Source organism: Echinops telfairi, unplaced genomic scaffold (genome assembly GCF_000313985.2).
Source record: "Echinops telfairi isolate 266 unplaced genomic scaffold, ASM31398v2 ScPeMD7_11;HRSCAF=52, whole genome shotgun sequence".
NCBI lineage: Eukaryota > Metazoa > Chordata > Mammalia > Afrosoricida > Tenrecidae > Echinops > Echinops telfairi.
This window is the reverse complement of record NW_022103908.1, coordinates 14,091,587-14,111,823: the sequence shown is the minus strand read 5'-3', so window position 1 is coordinate 14,111,823 and position 20,237 is coordinate 14,091,587. Positions and strand designations below refer to the sequence as shown.

The window sequence follows — 20,237 nt, the reverse complement described above, 5'->3', positions numbered from 1 at the left end:
GATACCAGGAGGGAAGGGTGTGTAGAAAGGGGAATTGATCACAGGGAGCTACATATAACCTCCTCTCTGGGGGATGGACAGCAGAGGTGTAGGTGAAGGGAGACACCGGGCAGTGTAATATAAGATATAATAATAATTTATAAATTATCAAGGGTGCATGGTGGAGGGGGGCAAAGGAAGGGAGGGGGAGGGGGGGAAGGAAAATCAGCTGATTCCGGGAACCCAAGAGGCAAGCTAAGTTTGGGAATGATGAGGGCAATACATGTATAGATGTGCTTTACACAATTGATCTATGTATTGTGATGAATTGTATGAGCCCCAATAAATTGATTTTAAAAAATAAATAAAAGCACTTAATATACCACATGGTTTATTAAAAGTCTTCAAAAAGAATAATTTTTATTTTACTTTACCTTCTTCATGATACCACAAGGAATTGGGATTCCTTATTAAGTCCTCTTATTCCATAGTTATTTCATTTTTAAAGTAATAAATCAATAGGGATAGAGTGGCAATAGTGTTGTATGTAGCAGAAACAGTTTTATGATGGAGGGAAGTCAACAGACCTTTTCAATAAATCCTAAGTGGTATAGCTGAAATGAAATTACCTTCAGGTTCATTTCTCAAAGGACTCATTCAATTCTACTTCATATTTGGCTCACCCTATTGTCATAGAATCAATTCTAATGCATAGAGGCCCTATATTGGGTTTCTGAGACTGTAACTTTCAGAAATAGAACCTCATCTTTCTTCCACAAAGCAACTAGTGGTTACCTGTTCAATGCTCACAGGAAACCGCAAATAATGCAAAGTTTCAAATTTGAAACTCCTTACTTGGCTTACACTAGTTGTGTCAGAGACATCGTGTCCTATAATTACTGCATGTACAGCAATGAATAGAAACAGCTTGGAGGCCCACACTGTCTCTGTACTACGGTAATTTTAACAAGAGATTTAGACTTATGTTTGTGTGAGTCACCTAGAGTTGCTGTCTCTGTCATGATCCTCGTGAAACTCTACTATATAATATTAACAATTATGTATATACACTCATACATCTCATAAAATTAATATGCGGTATTATATAAAAATTAGCAAAGCTCATAAGACATCCTATGTGAGTCTCATAAATCAGTAAAACTTATTGATTGGTAAGAAAAATGTTTTCATTTTCCAAATCCAAAGGAAATCTATGCATGCATTATTAAAATCAGCAAAATATTAACTTTTATAAATTTTCCTTCATATTATAAATGTAATATTAATTCTTATATGTGTAAATGTTGACCTGTGCTCCTGATCCTAATCATGTAGAAGTAAAACTGAAATAAAGGAAAATGAAAAACCATGTTCTTATATTTGTTCTTCTAATATATCAAATAATTTTTAAGGCTAAGTGAATTGAGAAAGGAATTCTTTTTTTTTGAGACAGGAATTCTTCTGATTTTATCTGTAATGTAAAATTATAATTTGAACATATGAACATTAAAAAATGAAATCATTTGACTTTAAAATAATTATGCATAAAATCATACTTCTCAGCAAGAATTAAAATCCTCACCTCTTAAAACTTTGTTTTAGAAAACCCAATCTCTTTTAATGTGACTATGGCAACATTAAACCAAATTTTATTTTTAAAATTATATTTAATTGCAACATTTCATGTATTTGAATGATAAATGATAAGACAAAGACATTGTGGAAAAAAGTTATGTATTAGGTAAAATAAAATATCATCTGTAATTGGGGACAAGCCTTCATATCTTAAAGTCATATACATTTCTTAATTATAGCAGCTATGTGAGAAATTATAATAAAACTGTTATTAGAAAAAATATAAAACTGAGAGAAGAAAGTGATTATAGGTCAAAGAGCAAAGACAATTTTATGAAATCATTATCACCCTCAATAAGTTTTCTGTTGACTGACTTTGGTTAACTTCAAAATTAAATTGCTTATTTGAAATAAACCCAAAGAGAATATCGAAGAGCCTATGCAATACATTTTTACCATTTTTCTGACATTGAAATCATTAGGAATTTTTAGGCATCAGGTCCTAATTATTTAAATCTGAATAAAACAAGTCATGAATATTTAATGTGCTGCATTACTGTGTTAGTCTGGGTAGACTAGAGAAACAAATCCATAAAAACTCATATGTGTATAAGGGAGAGTTTTATATAAAGGGTAATTGTGCATTAAGGAAGCATTCCAACACAATCCAGTCCAAGCCCATAAGACAGATATTAGCCCATATGTCTGATACCAAAATATAAAGTCCTCTTCAGACTCACAAAACACATGCAATGACACTGAACGCAGGTAGAAAGTCTTTGGATCCAGTGGCGTTGTAAGCAACTCAGTGCTGGCAAGGGTCTCTATGTGGCTTCTCCAGCTTCAGAGGTCTGGTTGCATCAGGGTAGGTCATGTAGCTTCTCCAGTTCAGGGCACTAGCATAGTTCCATGTGTCTTATTAGCTGCAATGTCTCTCCAGGAGTGAGCAGAGAGAGAGGTGTTTCCCGCCTCCAAGGAGGAAATACCAAATTTCCCAGAATTCTCAGGAGAAGACCAAGTCCATATAGAGGCTTCATTGGCTATGACCTGATTGACAGACTAGACTCTACCCCTTCACTGTTTAGCCTCCCAAGTCCCAAATTGACAACAGATTAATCCTCCCAAGTCCCAAATTAACACCAAATGTGGTAACTACCACAATTACTAATAGGTAAACTCAGGAAACAGAGTTAAATTGGTCTAATATAGATCAAAAAGGTAGTTTTTGCCAGTTCATAATCATTTTATTAGCTTTTTGAGGGATTTGCTGAGTTTTATGGTGCATATATGTAAATAAGAAGAAATACGCAAATGATCTTAAAGTGGAATGATCATTAATATTTGTTTTGAAAATGTTTTAGTTTTTTTCCTTCCAAAATATCTTTGATATCAATAGTGACAATGCAATTAAACTATGGTATCTCTCTCATATGTATATTCTAAAATGTACTATCTACTATGTGGCATATTGCAGGTCTTCAAAAAATTAATTTCATTTTACTTTACAAAAAAAAGGAATTCTAATCCCTTATTATATTTATGAATATATATATAGTGCTTTGTAATTTACAAATTCATTTTATACACATTATCAGTGCATAACTTCCTAAAGTCCATTTGTGGCTAATCAGGATACTGCGGCTTAGCACTTAAGTGATGGACTAAAGTCAGTCAAATAGAAAGTATTAGGTCTAAGACTCTAAGCTAGATCTTCTGAACCCAAATAGAGTTCTTCCACTTCCACTGATTACTCTATAGGCAAGGTCAATTGAAATCATATTGTATTGACCTTGAGTGCTAGCTTATGCGTCACCTTTTCCCCTGGATTTTTCAAAGTGGAATTATTTTTTAAGTGGAATGCTTTAGTTACAGTTGTCTGATTAGAAATTTAAGAGTGAGACACTTAGGTTAAGATTTATATATTCCATATTAATTACATTTTCTTTGGGCTGCATTAATCTGGCCTCCCCATGTTAGCATAGACATACGTTCCTTGCTGTCACCAGGTGCCGTGGCGTCAATGCTGACTCGGCAATCCTATGTACAACAGAACAAAACTGCACTTCCTGTGTCATCCTAACAGTTGCAGTTATGTTTGAACCAATTTTCATAGTCGTTGTGTCCATCCATTTCTACAAGGATCGTCCTCTTTTTTTTTTTGTATGAATTTCAAATTACCAAGCAAGGTGCCCCTTTCTAGGGACTGATCTCTCCTCACAAATTGTCCAGAGTACACGAAACAAATTGTCACTATCCACACTGTAATAAATTGCATGGAGGTAGATCTATCTGACATCTTTTCACTTCCCTAATGTTATGAGGAAGGGGTCAGACATACCTCTATGCTTTCTTTAGCTATGCTTGCACCCACCATTATCCCAAGCCAGTCTACATCTATGCTAGGTTCAATAAATTATTTCAATGAGCACACAGAGCTCACAAATAATATCCATTGTTAAGGGGGGTTATTAGGAAATGTAATAGATTTCCACAAGTCAAGATCAGTAAACGGTAAGGATACAGCCATTAGTTCCCTCAGCCAGAAGTCAAGTCTCCCCCCACTTCTGTGTCTCAGCGATGTGATTGCCAATTATTTCTACTGTTATTCGTCTCAGCCACATGGCCCCTTGACCTTTGTCTCCATGGGCAGGAAGCTAGCAGACCCATCACTCTGTCCCAAAGTTTCATAGTCTCAGACCAGATAAGAAGAAGGCACCCCACAATCTCTGTACTACACCTCTGACTATCCCTGCTACAATCTGTGATGGTTCTGCCCTTCGCAGCATTTGCTTTAGACAGATCTCTTCCTGGTGATCTTCCGTGGGTCTTGGGATTTCTCTCTGCTCTTCTACCTCAAAGAGGGCCTATATTTACAGGCAGGAGTGGGAGGACAGAACTGACCCAATCCCCTTTGTTAGTGTTACACACAACCCATTTGCATAGTCCCAATTTAAAATCCAACTTTCATCTCCATATGAAGATATTGAAAATACCATGGTTTAAGGGAGGCTCACCCAAGTCCTCAATGTGACTTCCTTGCTTTCCAATACCGTAAAGAGAGCTTGTGCAACAGATTTACCCAAGGCAATGCATCTTTTAATTTCTTGACTGCTGTGTCCATGAGCATTAATTGTGGATCCAAGCGAGATGAAATCCTTGACAACTTCAATTTTCTTTGTCTTTTTTCATGTTATCTATTAATCCAGTTGTGAAGATTTGGGTTTTATTTACATTCAGTTGTCGTCCATATTGAAGGCTGCAATCCTTGATCTTCATCAGCAAGTGCTTCAAGTCCTTCTGGCTTTCAGTGAGCAACGTTGTGTCATCTCCATATTGTAAGTTGTGAATAAAGCCTTCCTCCAAGCCTGATGCTGCAGTCATCTTCATATACTCCAGTTTCTCTGATTCTTTCTAAGCATACAGGTTGAATACACATTGTGAAAGGACACAACCTTGAAAAGACTTTCCCGATTTTTAAAAAATAAATATCATTTATTATTTGGATTTTAATTATCATAATGAATTCCAAAGGATCTTAAATCTAAAGCATTGTTAAATACTTTCTCATTTTAATGCTTAGGCTATACTTTAAAATTTCCACAGAAATTCAAAGGACCATATGTTTTATATGTCTGAAAATTGACTGAACAATGATTGTCCTTTAAATAAGTGTTGGTTTGCTGTTATATTTGAAAATACAAGGGTTACTATTCTTTCCTGATTTTATACCATACAATATTCCTTTGCTTTGTTTGAATAACTGCTTCCTAATCCATGTAAATGTTAAGCATGAACACAATGATGTGTTCTGGAATTACTATTCTTCTCTATGCTATCCACAATTGATTTAATCCACACACTAGAATACTTTTAAATTATGAATAAGTGAACATCTTTCTGATATTCTCTGCTTCAGCTAGGATCCACTGAATGTCAGCAATAATGTCCCTTGTTCCATATCTTCTTCTGAATCCAGCTTGAATTCATGGCATGCCCCTCTCTATGTACTGCACCAACCATTGCTGAATGTCTACAGCAAAGTGTTTTTTTTCTTGCATGTGATATTATTGTGGTTCATGGAAATGTAAGGTAGCCATATCTTACCTCTTCGGGCTTCCCTATTGCTATAAGGAAGGGGTCAGATGTGCCTGTAATCTCTATACTTTACCTATTCTGACAGTAGTCTTTCCTCCCATGGTACTCTACTTCTTTGCTAGGTTCAACAATTCATTGTAATCATTACACAGAACTCATAGATCATATTCACAATTACGAGCATATTAGAGAAGTAAGTAGGTTAACCAGTAGTTAGAATCAGCAAACAATAAGGATAGCGCCATTGACCCACAGCAGCAACCCTCCTCAACCAACTGCCAACTCTCTTTGGTTCTGTCTCCTAACCACGAGGTTCTGTGATTTCTACCTCTGTGGGCCTGGAAGCCAGTCCACATTTTGCTCTATCTGTTAGTCCCATAGTCTGTGGCTCGAAGAGGAGACGGCATCCCAGAGTCTCATCGCTGCTCTTCTGAGTCTCCCTGGCACAGTCTCTGGTTGATCTTGTCCTAATGGTTTCTTTCACTTCTGACGGAGGTCTAGGAAGTACTCTTCAAGCTGGTCCTAGGAATCTTCTGTATCAAAAATAGCTCTTATACACTGCGGAAGGGCTTTGACGGAGGTATGGTTTGTCTTATACCTGACTGTACACCCAAGAAAAATGCAGAATGGTGTCTTAAGTCACATCTTCTAATAAAATAGCCTGTAAATGTAACCACAGAAACCCAGGTGTGGCTTGGTTCACACCCTCTTTCAGAGGCCAGCGTTGGTCGTTGTTAGATGACATGCAGGTGGTTCCAACCCATAGAAAACTTCTGCACAAGAGAACCACACGCTGCTGAGCCAGGACCGCGCTCACAATTGTTCCTACGCTTGAGCCCATTGTGACAGAGGATGCGTCAAGCCGTCTTGTGGAGGACCTGCCTCTTTTTTGTTGCCCCTCTACCTGACCAAGCATGATGTCCTTCCACAGTGAATGATTTCTTTGGACAATATGTGCAAAATACGGAAGATACAGACTTGCCATTCTTAACTCCAAGGAGCACTCTGGTCATACTTCTTTTAAGACAGGCAGGTTTATCCTTTTAGCACTCCATGGTATTTTCCAATATTCTTTACCAGCATCACAATTCAAGTGCATCTCTTCTTCTATGGTATTTTTTTATTCTATGTCCAACTTTCACACGCCTATGAAATAATTGAAGGACCATGGCTCAAGTCAGGCTCACCATAAGCCTTAAAGTAACATCCTTATTTTTCAATACTTTAAAGAAGTACAGCAGATTTACATAGTACAAGGCATCTTTTAATCTCTTGACTGCTGCTTCCAGGAGATTTGATTGTGGATATGAGCTAGACTAAACCCTTGAAAACTTCAACTATTTTTCATGTATCACGATGTTAATCATTGGTTCAGCTATGAGGATTTTGATAATCTTTACATTGAGCTGTAATCCATACTGAAGGTTGGAATCATTGATCTCAATCATAAAAATGCTTCAAGTATTCCTAAATTTCAGCAAACAGGGTTGTGTCTTCTTGCATATCAAAGGTTGTTAATAAACTTTTCTCCAATTTCCCTGCCACATTCTCTTCATATAATTCTTCTCTGATTATTTGCTCAGCAGACGTAGTGCATAAGTATGGTAAGAGAATACAACCCTGACATACATCTTTCCTGATTTTGAACCATGCATACCCCCTGTTTTGTTTGCACAACTCCCTCTTGATCCATGCACACATCCCACATGAGCACAATGAAGTGCTCTGGAAAAGCCCATTCTTCTCAAGGTTATCCATAGTTTGGTACCATCCACACAGTCAAATGTCTTGGAAAATAATGTGTCAGTAAAACAGAACAACACAATATCTTTCTGGTATTCTCTGGTTTGAGCCAACATCCATCTTACAGAAGCAATGTGATTCTTTGCTCCGTGTCCTCCTCTGAGTCTGACCTGAGCCTTGGGAAGTTCCATGTCCATGCACTGCTGCAACCTTTGTTGGAGGATCTTCGGTAAAATTGTATTTGCTTGTGAGGCCAGTGATCTCATTCTACAGATTGAGCATTCTGTTTGGTCACCTTTCTTTGGAATGGGCATAAATATTCTTTTCCAGTCAGAAGGCCACTGGTTTCAGTGGATAATGCTTTCAACAGGTTAATTCTTTGAGTGCAGTGTGAACTTCTTTCTTCAGCACCATTAGTTCTTGCTTATATTGTACCTCCTCTAATGGGGGGATTTCTACTAGCTCTTTTTGGTACAGACTGTATATTCTTTCCATCTTCTGTTGATGATCCCGTATCTTTCATTATGTTGCCTGTATATTCTTTCCCTCTTCTTTTTTTGATCCTGTATTTTTCAATATATTGCACATAGAATCTTTCAATATTGCAACTTGAGGCAAGAATTTAGTCCCACGTTAATCCTAGATCTCTCCAAAATTGGATCACAGCTACAAGAATAGAGGCTGGACCTATATTGTACCACAAGCATAGTTATGGATTAAATGGCCATATTAGTTAACTATAAGTCAATTGTTCAATAATTACCACATTTTGTGAGGTCACCTTTCTTTGGAATGGCTATAAATATGGATGCATTTCAGTTGACTGGCCAGGTAGCTGACTTCCAAATTTCTTGGCATGATGCTCCCAGTGCTTCACCAGTAGGTTGGAACTCCTCAATTGCTGACCTGTCCCTTTCTGGAGCCTTATTTTTCAATAATGCATTTAATGTACCTGGGATGGTTTCCTGTAGTACCTTGGTTCTTGATCTCATGTTATTTCGTGAATATTTGAACGTCTTTTCTGGCATATTAACCATACGATTGACTGATACAAAATGGTCAATACTTGTCCTTTTCAGTGTCAATATTTGTCCTTTCCAGTGCATTACTTTCTAAGATATCAATCTTTATGTGTTTCATTTTACTTTTTGATGGCTTCCAGTTTTCCTAGATTCACACTTCATACATCTGTGTTCCAATTATCAATAGATGTTTACAGCCATTTCTACTAACTTGAATTATGCTCCATCAGCTAACAAAGTTCCTGAGAGCTTTACTCATTATCAACTTCATTATGCTTTACTGTACTTTGAGATTGTTGCTCTTCCTCAGTAATATTTTAAGTGCATTTAAGCCTCATTGTCAGCACTATAGCTGACAGTGTCCCTGTGAAATTTGTGACCATTTCAGTATCCAACCTTGTTCAGGCGGTACAAATAAGGTTTTCAATGTCCTTTTTTCGAGAAGCAGACAGCTTATTTCTTCTTTGACGTCTGTTCATAGTCGGGAAGCTCTAATGAAACCTGTTTTCCTTGGATGGTCCTGCTGGTATTTGAAATACCAGTGACATAGCTGCCACAATTATTGCAACACGTGAGCCACCACATATGAAAAACTGACAGAAAAGTGGTGGAAACATGTATACACATTAACACAAATAAAATAGCCTCAAATTGGGAAGAACAGCTTCAAATAGGCACTATTAATTGGAATGCAAAGTGTCCAAAGTATGAATCTAGGAAAATTGGAAATTCTAAAATATGAAATGGAATACACAGAGATTGAGATTTTATACATTAGTGAGTTGAAATTGACTAATATTAGCCATTTGACAAGCTAATAATGTGGGTTACCCTGTTGGGAAGGAAAAAATTCAAAAGGAATGGAGTCAAAACCATTGTCAAAAAGAATACATCAAGATTTATTTTAAAGTACAATGTTGCCTGTGAAAGAATACTATCTACATGTATGCCAAGAAGTCAAGTTAATAAAATTTTCATTTAAATTTACACAGCAAACAATAAACTAATTATGAGGAAATTTGAAGAATTCTAACAACTTCATCACTATGAAAGTGAATAAAATTGCAATCAGGATGTATCTATAGATTTGAGTGATATGAATGCAAAAATTGGAAGCAAAGAGGAAGGAACAGTACTTGGAATATATGGCTTTAGTGACTGAAATTAAGCTGGAGATCCCATGATAGGATACTGAAGACCAATGACTTATCCATGGAAAAATATTTTTTCAATGACATAGATGGTGTACGTACACTTGGACCTCACCAGTAGAACACACAGGAATCAAATCAAGAATGTCATACATATAGATTTCAAAAGGACATAAACATTTTTGAAGAGATCAAAATGTATGTCAAAGAGTCTCTGCAACTTTTTGTTGAAAGGAAATGGCTAAAGCAAATGGAAGAAGTGATTAAGCAAATGGATAAAACTTTTCAAAGGACAATTTAAGAAGACAATATAAAGCATGATAATGAAAGGCACACAGGCCTGGAATGAGAAGGCCAAAATAAAAAGGACACGCTCAGCTGAATGATCTGATGAAAAACAGTTAAGTTTTAAGTTGCGATGTTGAATTCTGTGCACATAATGTTGAATGGTGCAAGAAGCATCAACACAATGAGAAAATTACTCAGGCTAACTCTAACAAAAGATTTGGTAGATATTCAATCATTTGACAATAGCAGATTAACAAGAACCAATGATATGGAAGGAAGGCATCCAAGCTCCTCTGAAGACGCTATAGACAAATGAGTCTCTAGGAATTTGAACACCAATCGAAACACTTCAGCCAGTTGGTGCAGAAGTGGAAGCACTCACTCATCTATGCTAAGAAATTTGGAGGCAAGGTATCTAGCCAAAACAACTGGAAGAGATATGTATTTATGTATATTTCAAAGAAAATTAACTATTTTATTGATTAATATCATTAATATAACATTCACATACATTTTGCTGAATATCATTCAACAAGAGTTTAAGAAATACATCAATATGGAGTTTCCAGGAATTCAAACTGGTTTCAGAAGAGGACCTAACATGAGAGATATCATTGCAGATGTCAGATGGATCTTGGCTGAAAGCAGAAAACACCAGAAAGATGTTTGCTCCATTTGACTATAATGTAAGAACAAACTATGGACAATACTGAGAAAATAGCAATTCCAAAACTTCATTGTGTTTATGTGGAACCTGCCCAGGGACCAAGAGTCAGAGGTAGGAACAGAAAAAGGGAACAGGGCGATGTTTAAAATGAGGAAAGTGTGTGTGTCAGGACTACATCCTCTCATCATATTTACTCAAACTGTATGCTGAACAAGTAATCCTAGAGGTCAGATTATATGAAGAAGAACTAAGCATTGGGATTGGGAGAAACTTAATTAACAAGCTTCAATGTGCAAATAATAAAATCATGTTTACTGAAAATGAGGAGAACTTGAAGCAGTTGATGAAGTTCAAGGACTGCAGCCCTCAGTAAGGGTTATGACTTAATGTAAAGAAAAACAAAGTCCTCTCAACTGGACCAATAGAAAATACCATGATAGAGAAAAGAATACAATGGTAAAGCAAAGCATTTTGCTTCCATCTATGGATAATACTTGTAGAAACAGTAGTTAAGAAGTCAAATGGCCCATCTCTAGACAATTGGACATACCTTCCAGAGGGGTAGTGGGGAGATGAGTCACTTAGGGTACAGTATAGCAATAATGAAACCCACAACCTTCCTCTGGTTCTTAAACGCTTCCTCCCCGCAACTACCAGGACCCCAATATTGCCTTGCAGACCTGGTTAGACCAGATGATGCACAGCGGGACAGATGGGAATCAGAAACACAGGTAATCTAGGACAGATGAACCTCTCAAGACCAGGGGTGACAGTGGCGATACCAGGAGGGAAAGGGGGTGAAGAAAGGGGGAATGGATCACAGGGAGCTACATATAACCTACTCTCTGGGGGACAGGCAGCAGAAGGGTGGGTAAAGGAAGACGCCGGACAGTGTAATATAAGATACAATAATATTTTATTAATTAAGGGTGCATGGGGGAGAGGGGAGGAGGAAGGGAAGGGGAGTGGGGGAAAAAGGAAAATGAGCTGATTCCGGGAACCCAAGAGGCAAGCGAATTTTGGGAATAATGAGGGCAACAAAGGTATAGATGTGTTTTATACAATTGATCTATGTATTGTGATGAATTGTATGAGCCCCAATAAATTGATTTAAAAAAAAAGAAGTCAAATGGCATAATGGATTGAGCAAATCTGCTTCGCAAGATCCCTTTAAAGTTTTGTAGATCAAATATTTCATTTTGAAGATTAAAGTATGCTGGAACCAAGCCATAGTCTTTTCAGTTGCTTCATTACAAGTGGAAATTAGATAATGAATAAGGTAGGCTGCAGACAACTCGATGCATTTGAATTATGATGTTGGCAAAGAATTTTGAAAATCCCTTGAACTTTCAAAGGAACACAGACATCTCTGTCTTGGGAGACGTATCAGCAGAATGCTCCTCAGAAGTGAGGGTGGTGAGGCTTCATCTCGTGTCCGTGGGACAGGTTATTAGGAGAGATTGGCCCTAGAAAAGGACATCATGCTTGGAAACATCGAAGGTTTTTGAAAAGGAGGAAGACCCTCAAGGCGGAGAATGGACTGAGTGGTTGCAATCATGTTCTTTAAAATAAACAGTATTTTGAGGATTATGACTTCAAATTGACTTGAGAGCATCTAACATATTTTGCCTAAATTATACTTATTTTATGTGCACAAGACAATTTAGAGAATAGAATGAGTAATATTTGTTTTTTTAATTTTCATCATTACACTCGTTAGTTTAATACATATTAGTCAACACATGGAAATGTCAAGAACTTTCAAAATTGCCACACATGACCCACAATGTATCAAAAGTGAATAAGAACTGATGAAAATGATATAATTTTAAGTATTCTGCATTATCAATAAAATATTTCCCCAAACAAGGGAAGGATCTTACCGAGACCATGTCTGTGTGTCGACATCGGGGGCAAAACCGTCCACGTCTTTGTTTTAGGATTGTAGCATTCAACAGTATTCAGAGTCTTCAAGCCATCTCGGCCTCCAATGACAAAGAGTTTCTCGTCAATCACGGCCACTCCAAACTGCAGCCTCCTGCCGTTCATCACTCCTGCCTGGATCCACAGATTTGTTCTGAGGTCATATTTCTCAATGGTTGTAGCTCCTGATCAAACACAAAATCAAATAGTCACCAAGCGTTACTAATCAAATGCCCAGCCTGCCCAAGGCGATGAACAAATTAGGATGTGAAAACTTTCGTGTCACAGTCATTTCTCTTTTAAAAAGGGAAAGTGACAGAAAAACAAAGGCAGGACTTTATTTTCTCTTCTTGGCAGCCACTAATGATCAGAACAGACACAAATATGAGCCTTGCTGAATTACATGATAGCCTCACTCTAAACTATTGATTGAGTAGACACAGTCGGCCTGGCACAGCTCGTCAGTAGATGTTACAACTTTTCTGTATCATTGTTCTCCATTTAAAAAATATATAGCACCATCCTGGTATGGAAAAAATCAAGATTATTAAACACCAAGAAATACAATTTTGTCAGTATAAATTTCTTAAAGAGAAGTTAATTGAATAACGTGATCACTCTGGCTCCCTTAAAAATGTTTCTAATGCTTTACCAGAAGGTTTCAAAAAGTAATTTCAGGGATATGAGCAAATAACTTCCATGCTTCAACTTGCATCAAGGGATATACATGAATTCCTCTTAAAACCTTTGTGGCATCCAGTTCCAGTCAATTTTGACTAATAGGGACCCTAGGGGACAGAGTATCATTTCTCTATAGGAGCTTCTTGGCTGTAATCTCTAGCCTATGGAAATTGTCTGCCATAACGTTCTCCTTCAGAATTACATCTTTCTCCTGCAAAATCACATCTATTTCTTAGTTCAAACATGGAGTTTCAGTTAGCCGCGAAGTGCTTAACTACTTCTCCACCAAGGGTCCTTCTCTGAATAATAAATGATACTCAAAGCCAAACATGTTATATTCTGCATAGAAAATAACTCGTCATTCCTATAAGGCTTTTATATACAAATATTAGAAACCCAGTGATCCTGACTCGTGAAATTAGTACTGGAAAATGATACAAGTTAAATTGCTGTTTCATTTCAGTGGACTCACTTATGTATTCCACATCAAAAACGCCTGCCTACAATGAATTCACAAATGCGGACATTGTTATCACAACAATCACTGATGTTGCTTCAGTGTTTGATCTTGATGTTCAGCATCACATTCATGATTAACATTCTTCCAAAGGAATGTGTAATTTTTTTGATAGTTTCACTTAATCGCTTAGACTCCATTTTATTTGTATTAAAATAAAAGCTTGCATCTAGGTGAAAATATTCCTGTGAGATATATTCACTCATTGAAACCTAACTAGCACTGAAGGAAACAAAAGCAAGTATCTTAGTAACAGACATTTTAATACTAGCAATAAAAAAGCCGTATAATGTGTTCAGTTTTTATTCAAATGTCATTGAGGATTAATAATGTAATCACCAAATTACATACAATAAATTCCTTTATCCTAATGTAATTTAAATCTTCAGTTAATTTTCACATTAAATAACTGTAAAGTATTATAAATATATGAATGCTTAAAGAAGCATGTTAATTTTAAGTTACTTTTTATGTATAAATATTATATTTTATATTGAATGTTTTATTCAAATGTGTATATATTGTTAGTCCAAAGTGAGCTACATTTCTGAATAATTTTAAGTTGATTTATATTCTAAAAATGTTTCCTAATTGTGCACTAGAAATTAAGAATAAGGTCAGGTGCCTCCCTCCTGTGTCTCTCCCTTGCTTAATGATTGGCAGAAGAAATAGAACAAAATAATTGTAAATAGCCCACTACCAGGAGGCCCATATATTTTTAGATACAGTAGGAAATGAAGTGAGTGTTGAACATCTATACTTCCTTTAGTTTCCAGAGATATGGTCAAAGCATAATAAAATATTTTAGGTCCAAATATCCTCCTCAAAGAAAAATAATTGGCAGTGGATGAAATGAACCACTTCTGAATTATTGAAACATTTTCTATTTAAAATATGAAACTGAAAAATTTTGATTTAAGTTTGAAAAGCTCTCCACAACAAACTAGATATATCTTAAATAACAACACATGACAGGTTTTATTCTTTTTATAATATTTTCCCTTAAATTTCAGCCTTTGGATGTGTCTTATTTTTTTCTTTCAAAACTATTTTATTTGGAATGAATACAGATATCACACCATTCCATAGTTCAATCACATCTAGAAGTATTGTACAATTTCTCTCACAATCAGCTTCAAATATTATTTTCCTTCTAGAACTCCTTACTTCACCAGCAGCACTGATTATATCCCTCAGAATCATTTATTCTACTTTCTGTCTCTAGAGCTTCATAAATCATGGGCTTCATACACAGAAAAACAGAAAGTCCTATAACAAAGATTCCAGAAAGTCAGCCTCAATGAATTAACACATGGGGATAAACCCTAATATGAAAAAAGAAACCAAGAAAGTACAGAAAATGTTGCAAAGCAAAACACGTCTAATGTGCATCAGAGGGAGAAGCAACTGGCAACGTTTTAACAGTTCAAGTCAGGTTGATTCTTTTGATCTTCTATACTCACTTCTCCAATGCGCTCTATTTAGTAACCACTTTCCTCCCACCACACTATTCTGCACAGAGGGAAATCACTGGGGACTTATTCCCTATGTAGATCCCACAAATGTATTTTATTTGCCCACTGTCATCCATAGCCTTCTCCAAACCAGATTCTCATAATTTGGGCCTGATACTATTCTCTCCTTTGACTTTGGATTATGTGATTCACATTCCTTCAGTCACTGATGTTATGCTTTTTCCATGGGGAATTAGTTGACATCTCATTTAAATGACTGCTTGTTTGGAAACAAGCCTTTAAGACCCCCAAACTCTATTTAATCTGATAGCCGGGCAGCATCTAATGTCTTCACCTTTACTGAAAGCAAAGCAAATTTGAATTACTCTGTGGCAGTTACATAATCTCCTGTTAACTTGCAAAGGGTTAGAGTCTAGGCTGTCAATCAGGCCATAGTCAATGAGGCCTCCTTGTGGGCATGGCCTTCTCCTAAGGTTCTGGGAACTCTGATATACCTCCCTGGAGGCAGGAGACACTTTCTACTTGTCTTCCTGCTGACCAGCCACATGGAGACCCATGCCAACGGTGAGATACTTCTACTGCCACTGCATTCACAAGACTTCCACCCACTGGCCTCTAATCTTTCTGCATTCAGTGTCATTGAATATGTTGTGTGAGTCTGAAGAAGAAATTATATAGAGGGTGGTATCAGACATATGGACTAATGTCTGATTTATGGACTTAATTTGGACTGGTCTGGGATATTTTCTTAATATACAATTCCCTTTGATATAAAGTTTTCTATTACACACATATGAGTGTCTATGAATTTGTTTCTCTAGTCCACCCAGACTAATACATTATGGTACCTTGGGAGTGGGGTACTAGAGAAACAAATCATATAGATGGAGGGTGGGTGCTTGTTTGACCTCTGCCTTATGGTGTTTTTCTTCTTTGGCTACCCAGAAGTCAGACATGTCCATGTAGTTTACAGGGTTGTTTCTGGAAAGATAATGGGAAGTTAAAGTTTGGATCATTTGGGGTTTTTTTGGTCTTTGGTTATTCTTCTATGAAATGGTAAAAGATTAATGTATATTGTGAGCTCAGTGGACTGAATCACACCTTGAATTTCTCAGAGACCGTGTAACTTAGTGAAAATGGCTGACAGAAGGTCAAAATGGCAGAAGACACAACCCTGGCTTGAAGCTGTCAGAGGCCTAAGGCCATATTTTGTATCGGTGGAATAGTTTAGATAAAGATGTTGAACAATTTAAATAAGAATTTAATTTGACTGTTTTAAGAATTGATTTTTGTATATGATTCTACTATGTTTATACTGATTTTTCTGCTTATTTTTATTGATAAAATGATAGATAGAAATTATCATTGGGAAGTAAAAATAGAGAGTTTGTAAAATGACTTACCCTCAGCTAGTAAATTGGGATTTAAACGGCTTAGGACATGCCTGCAAAGAAGGCTCTTAAGTCCCACTCAGTGTCCTGAGTACTCAGAGCATTTGAAGGTGAAGAGACTTGCCTAGGGGCTGTTGACAGACTGAAGGGAATAAATTTTAAAAAAGGAAAGGTTTGGATTTTTGAATTTTGAAATAGTAGTTTTTGTCACAAGCTAAAAAATGTTGGAGCCATGAAGAAACTTTTCTCTCTAGGATTGAACATTAAAGGGGGCCTGTGGGCAGGCTGAAATGCTGGTTAGGTGAAAACCTGCATGCACTTGGTGAGTGGCATTGAAAGAAACACAGCAATAAAGGGATGGGTTGTCTGGCCACTGACACCCGTGGACCCGGTTCGTAGGGACTAGCAGAGAAAATGAGAGCAGGTTGACCCATCTGAAATGCATGACACAGCATAGAGGCTAAGGTTGTTGAGGATTTGTGACAGTGCCCATGGTGTAAAGGTGAGGTGACCGAAGGGCACCCTGGTGAGAGAAAGTGAGGCAGCCCACCCCCAACCAGATGAAGAGAAGATTTTTGAGCCTGTTGACTGGTCGTGTTGCTGCTGACTTTAGGGATGGCTTGTCCTGATTTGATTTTGCTTATGGATGCAGACTTCACAAGGATCCAACTAGAATGAAGATTCTTCACAGCAAAGAATAGAATTGTCTCTTCAGAACACTGGGTTGATATAAGTGGGTAGTACAGTAATTGGGTACCAGAAATGGGGCAGATAAAAGCATGATGTGGCTGGTTTACAAACTTTTATAGGTGGGGGAATATTCATATTCATGGGATTATGGTATTGATGTTCACATAAGTATAGAATATTTTTGTTTTGTTCACTCATAGAATATTATGTTTAAATGAGACTTTAGCACATATTGAATTGTATGCATTTTAGTTTTATACTATTAGGTAAAGATATGATTTTATTATTTTGTTTAAAATATATATATGGTTAAAGAGTTGTATAAAAGTGTCAAGTTGACAAAGGAAGGTCTGTGACAGTTACAGACTCTCCTGCCAACTTGTGAAGGCATGGAGTCTAGCCTGTCAATCAGGCCATAGTCAATGAGACCTCCTTGTGGGCATGGCCTTCTGAGGATTCTGGGAATGCTGATATTCCTCCCTGGGTGTGAGAGACACTCTCTATTTGTCTTCATGCTGACCAGCCACATGGAGACCCCTGATGGAACCAAACCCTGGAGTTGGGGAAGCCACATGGAGACCTGCACCAGCGCTGAGATTTTTGCACTACTATTGCATCCACAAGACTTTCCACCCACTGACCTGTGATATTCTTGCATTTGGCTCCATCACATGTTGCGTGTGAGTCTGAAATGGGAATTAGAGACTGGTATTGGACATATGGACTAATGGAAGACTTATGGACTTGATCTGGACTGGTCTGGGATGTTTTTTTAATATACAATTACTCTTTGGTATAAAGTTCTCTATCACACACATATGAGTGTCTATGAATTTGTTTCTCCAGTCAACCCAGACTAATATGCGCTCACTGTTAAAGACCATTGACTACAGTCTTCAATATAAATTCACCTCAACATATAGAAGAAGACCTCTTATAATTAGAAAAGGAAGAATATAGTCATCATTCTTAAAATTAAAGAACTGAAGAAATTCAAGCCTTGAGTGGTAATATCGATGGGTTCTAAGGCAGAACAGTCATTGGAAAATGCATAGAGCATCAAAAGAAGATATAAAGAATACACAGAGTCACAGAACTAATCAGCATGCAACCATGTCTAGAGGTAGAATAAGATCATGAACCAATGGAACAGAAAGAATTAGACCAAGCTGCAATGACAACTTTATGGATAAACAAGGCTGCAGGAATTGTTGGGATTCTAATGGAAAATTTTCAACAAGCTGATGAATACTGGGAACACTCACTGGTCTATGCTAAGAAATTTGAAAGACAGCTACTTATCCAACTGATGGGAATAGGTCCCAATTTTGCCCATATGAAAAAAGGACACCCCAAAGAATGAGAGGATTAAAGAACAATATTACTGATAACATGTGTAAGCAAAATTTTGCTGAAGATGACTCAAGAACCATTGCAACATTATGTAGACAGGGAGCTGCCAGAGGCTTAAGCCCAATTCAGGAGAGGACTTAGAACAAGTAGTATCATTGTTTATGTCAGGCGGATCTTGACTGCACTACACAAATGCATTTGACTGTGTAGCTTTTAACGTACTGTGGATAGTCTTAAGAAGAATTGAAATTCTGGAATATTTAATTGTGCACATGTGTACATGGATCAAGAGGCAATTGTGTGAACCAAAAAAGGGAATATTGAATGGTTTAATATCAAGAATAGTGTACATTAGGATCATATCCTTTCATCATACTTACTCCATGTGTATGCTGAATTAATTAACAAAGAAGATGGATTATATTACCAAAGTGTCTTAGACAGGGTCCTCTAGAGAAAAAAAACTAGGACACTTATATATGTGTATATATATATACAAACAGCACATAGGAATATGATAGGTAATTAGTCAATTAGTCCACACAGCAGTTAATTAGTTAATTAGTCCACAGTACAGAGGGCTCAGTTCAACTCACTTCTGTGGAATGGTTAATATACTGAAGTCCTTCAACTCATGAGGGCTTCTGGGTCCAAGGTCAAGGAAGCAGACAGATTAGTCTTCTTTAGTGCAATGCAGGCAGTCTGGCCACAGGCAGCAAACAGCAGGGTGGGTCACCAACATTCAGCAGTCAAGAGCTTAGTGAAGCAGGCCCAGATGGGTTATTGAACTCAAGCAAAACAAGGCAAAAGGATCCACCAGCCTCAAGCCCAAGCAATGTGCATACCAGCAGTGTGGTGAAGCAGGTCTCAAAGGAAGCTCAAGCTCTAGCAAGATGATCCATGTTGGGTGTCCCACAGGTAGCGTAGCTCACAAATTGAAGCAGAAAACTAGCTAAAGCAGCCGTATGTTGGTCTGATCACCAAAGAGCCAGAGAGAGAAGGGCAGGGCTTCATGAGCCATTTATCTCTTTGCCCTCCAATCAGACTGTGACCTTATTAGTCCCACATGTTCCTATTGGCCAGGTTGACACAATAAATCTACCATCACAGAATGATTTGTCATCAGGATTAGAAGAAGGATAATAACAACCTACAATATACAGATATACAACCTTGCTTACTGAAAGTGTAGAAGATGTGAAACACTTGCCGATAAAGGTCAGGAATTACAGCCTTCAGCATGGATTACAACTCAAAGAAAACTAATATCCTCACAATTGGACCAACAGCTAACACCATGATAATTGGAAAAAACCTGTCAAGGGTTTCATCTTGCTTGGATTAACAATCAATGCTCATGGAAACAGCATTCAAGACATCAAACAATTCATTGCATTGGGTAAATCTGCTGAACAAGCCGTTTTTAGCATGGAAAACAAAGATGTTACTTTGAGCACTAATTTGGGCCTGACCTAAGCTATGATATTTTCAATCACCTGATATGCATGCATGTTTTTTAATATGTATGAAAAAGTTGTATTAAATAAAGAAGACAACATGCCGGCGCGGAGTAGGGAATCAGTGGAGAGGTCTAGGGGGCTGGTCCCAGCCCCAAATACTAAGTGGATGCCTGCCCCTCCCCTGAGAAGAATGTATCTCAAACGATGGCACTGAATCTGCAGCTTCG

At 37.3% G+C, this 20,237-nt stretch overlaps 1 protein-coding gene across 1 annotated transcript in view; it reads right to left on the bottom strand.

Annotated features, from left to right (window-relative positions):
• Positions 1-20,237, bottom strand: part of KLHL1 (kelch like family member 1) — a 412,135-nt gene that overhangs the window by 85,664 nt on the left and 306,234 nt on the right. The window contains exon 7 of the mRNA XM_004711257.2: positions 12,404-12,628. Coding sequence (XP_004711314.1) covers positions 12,404-12,628 — 225 coding nt within the window. The remainder of the gene's footprint in view (positions 1-12,403; positions 12,629-20,237) is intronic.